Source organism: Arachis ipaensis, chromosome B10 (genome assembly GCF_000816755.2).
Source record: "Arachis ipaensis cultivar K30076 chromosome B10, Araip1.1, whole genome shotgun sequence".
In the NCBI taxonomy this organism is placed as follows: domain Eukaryota; kingdom Viridiplantae; phylum Streptophyta; class Magnoliopsida; order Fabales; family Fabaceae; genus Arachis; species Arachis ipaensis.
Genome location: NC_029794.2, coordinates 106,629,762 through 106,631,835, shown reverse-complemented (window position 1 = coordinate 106,631,835; position 2,074 = coordinate 106,629,762). Strand labels below are relative to the sequence as shown.

Genomic DNA, 2,074 nt, shown 5'->3' with positions numbered 1-2,074 from the left:
AATATAGATACAAATTATTGTTGATTAAGTGTCAGTAAAAAATTATAATATTTACTAGTCATATAACATTGCTCTTAATTTAATTTCTATTATGTATAAAAGTCATTATTTTCTATGTTTGTTAGAATTTTTAAAAGTTTATCATTCGAATAAAATTAAAATTTCAGATTAGTCATCGAATCATTTTAATTACTGATTTAGTAATTTATTGGTATATCTGATTGAACCGTTGATTTAATAAAAAAAATTATTTATTAATAGAATAACAAATAAAATATAAATAAATACAAATTTGTTGTAATGAGAACCCAAAATATTCTAAAGTTAAGTGAACAGCTTACAATCTTGCGAATAATAATATTTTTTAAACATTTTTGTGTTAAACATTATTGCTAGATGACAAGAACATATTTGCTATCAGAATCCAAAAGAATCTTCATAACCAAAACTCAAAATTAAAAAAATCAAGGAAAAGTTTAGGCCAACAACTTTTGTGTTTTTGACTAGTATTTAATTATTAAAATAGATGTAATCTCACACCATTAAAAATATTATTGATGGCCAATTGATAATTATAAAACACCAAAATTAATGACCCTAGTATTTCTCAAAAACCAATTTAAAATAAAAAATTCTAAAAAAAAGCATAACAGAAAATAAAATAATCATAACAAAATATTAGAATAAAAAATCGATTCAGAAACAAAATTCAACATAGAACCCAAATTTAAAACAAAAAATTAGAATCGACAACAAATAATTATAACGAAAAATCAGAATAAAAAATAATAACAGAACTAAAAACAAATAATCAAATCCAAAAAAATTAAAACAAATAATTATGTTTAAAAAACAAAAAGTAAAAATTCAACAGCTAAATGTAAATAAGAAAAATAAAACCAAATAATTTATCTGAGACATCTACATTCTAGAAGTAAAGTTTTAGAGAGCTGGGTAAAGGATGTGGAGGAATGCAACTATTTACTGTGCTGATTGCATCACGGAGGACGACAGCGACTACGAGTTCTGCGGAGGACGATGGGCGACGGTTTGGAAGTGCGACTACGAGCGATGGGCGAGTTTCGAAGAGGACGACGGGCGACGGCTTCGAAGTGCGACGATAGACGATGAGCAATGAATAACGGCCGCTGTGACCGTAAGGGAGGAAAAGGGTGAGCTAGGAATGGCAACGGTGGAAGGGCTGAGCGGCACTGAGAAGGAGAGTGGAGAGAAGCTGAGTCTGAGTGAGGGTTAAGGGAGAGACTGGACTCTGAACTGGAGTGGAGAGAGCTATAACAATGCTGGAGAAGTGGAGAGTGTACTAGATTATTAGGGTCAGGTTTAAATGAGGAATTGAGGTCAGGTTTTAACGATGACGTTTCATGAGAATCGATCGAATCCTGGTTCGATTTGTCTACCTAAAAATTGACTGATTCAGTAGTTTACAAGCGATTTTAAGATTGATAAATTTTTACAATAAATCAAACTGTACTAATGTTCAATTTGCAGTTGGAATGGTCTAATCAGTCAATTAGGTCCAATTTTTAGAACCATGCATAAGATAAATGGACTCATGTACCTTAAGTTGTGAATTACAAATTAAATATGAGAAATTTTAGGTGCCGACATTTTAGTATAAAAAAGAGAAAGTTGGTTAGTATTTAGTATTGATTTAAAAATAAGGTAAAAATAAAAAAAAATGTTGGTCATTTATAATTTTTCTTTAAATATATTTTTTAGTTAATTAATTTTACCTATACATGCATTATGCACGTTTAAAGTGGAACTTAAACTCTAAAGTGGTGGTAGAAAGTTTTAGTTTCACTTAATTATTACGTACCTGCCTACTAATTATATTGGTTTATGTCACTTTGCTTTACTTTTTGGGATATTAATTTACTCTTAAAATTTTCATACTATATTGTAGGTGTAACTCATGTGGGTGGCGACGCGTTTGAATCTGTTCCTAGTGGAGATGCCATCTTCATAAAGGTGTCCCTCTTAATTTAGAAAATAGAAAATGAAATTCCCCTTTTTATAATTAATACATATTACTTTTTGAAAGGTTAAAATA

The 2,074-nt window shown here is 29.4% G+C and overlaps 1 protein-coding gene across 1 annotated transcript in view; it reads left to right on the top strand.

Moving 5' to 3' along the window:
• Window positions 1-2,074, top strand: part of LOC107623407 (caffeic acid 3-O-methyltransferase) — a 4,651-nt gene that overhangs the window by 1,296 nt on the left and 1,281 nt on the right. The window contains exon 3 of the mRNA XM_016325645.2: window positions 1,928-1,992. Coding sequence (XP_016181131.2) covers window positions 1,928-1,992 — 65 coding nt within the window. The remainder of the gene's footprint in view (window positions 1-1,927; window positions 1,993-2,074) is intronic.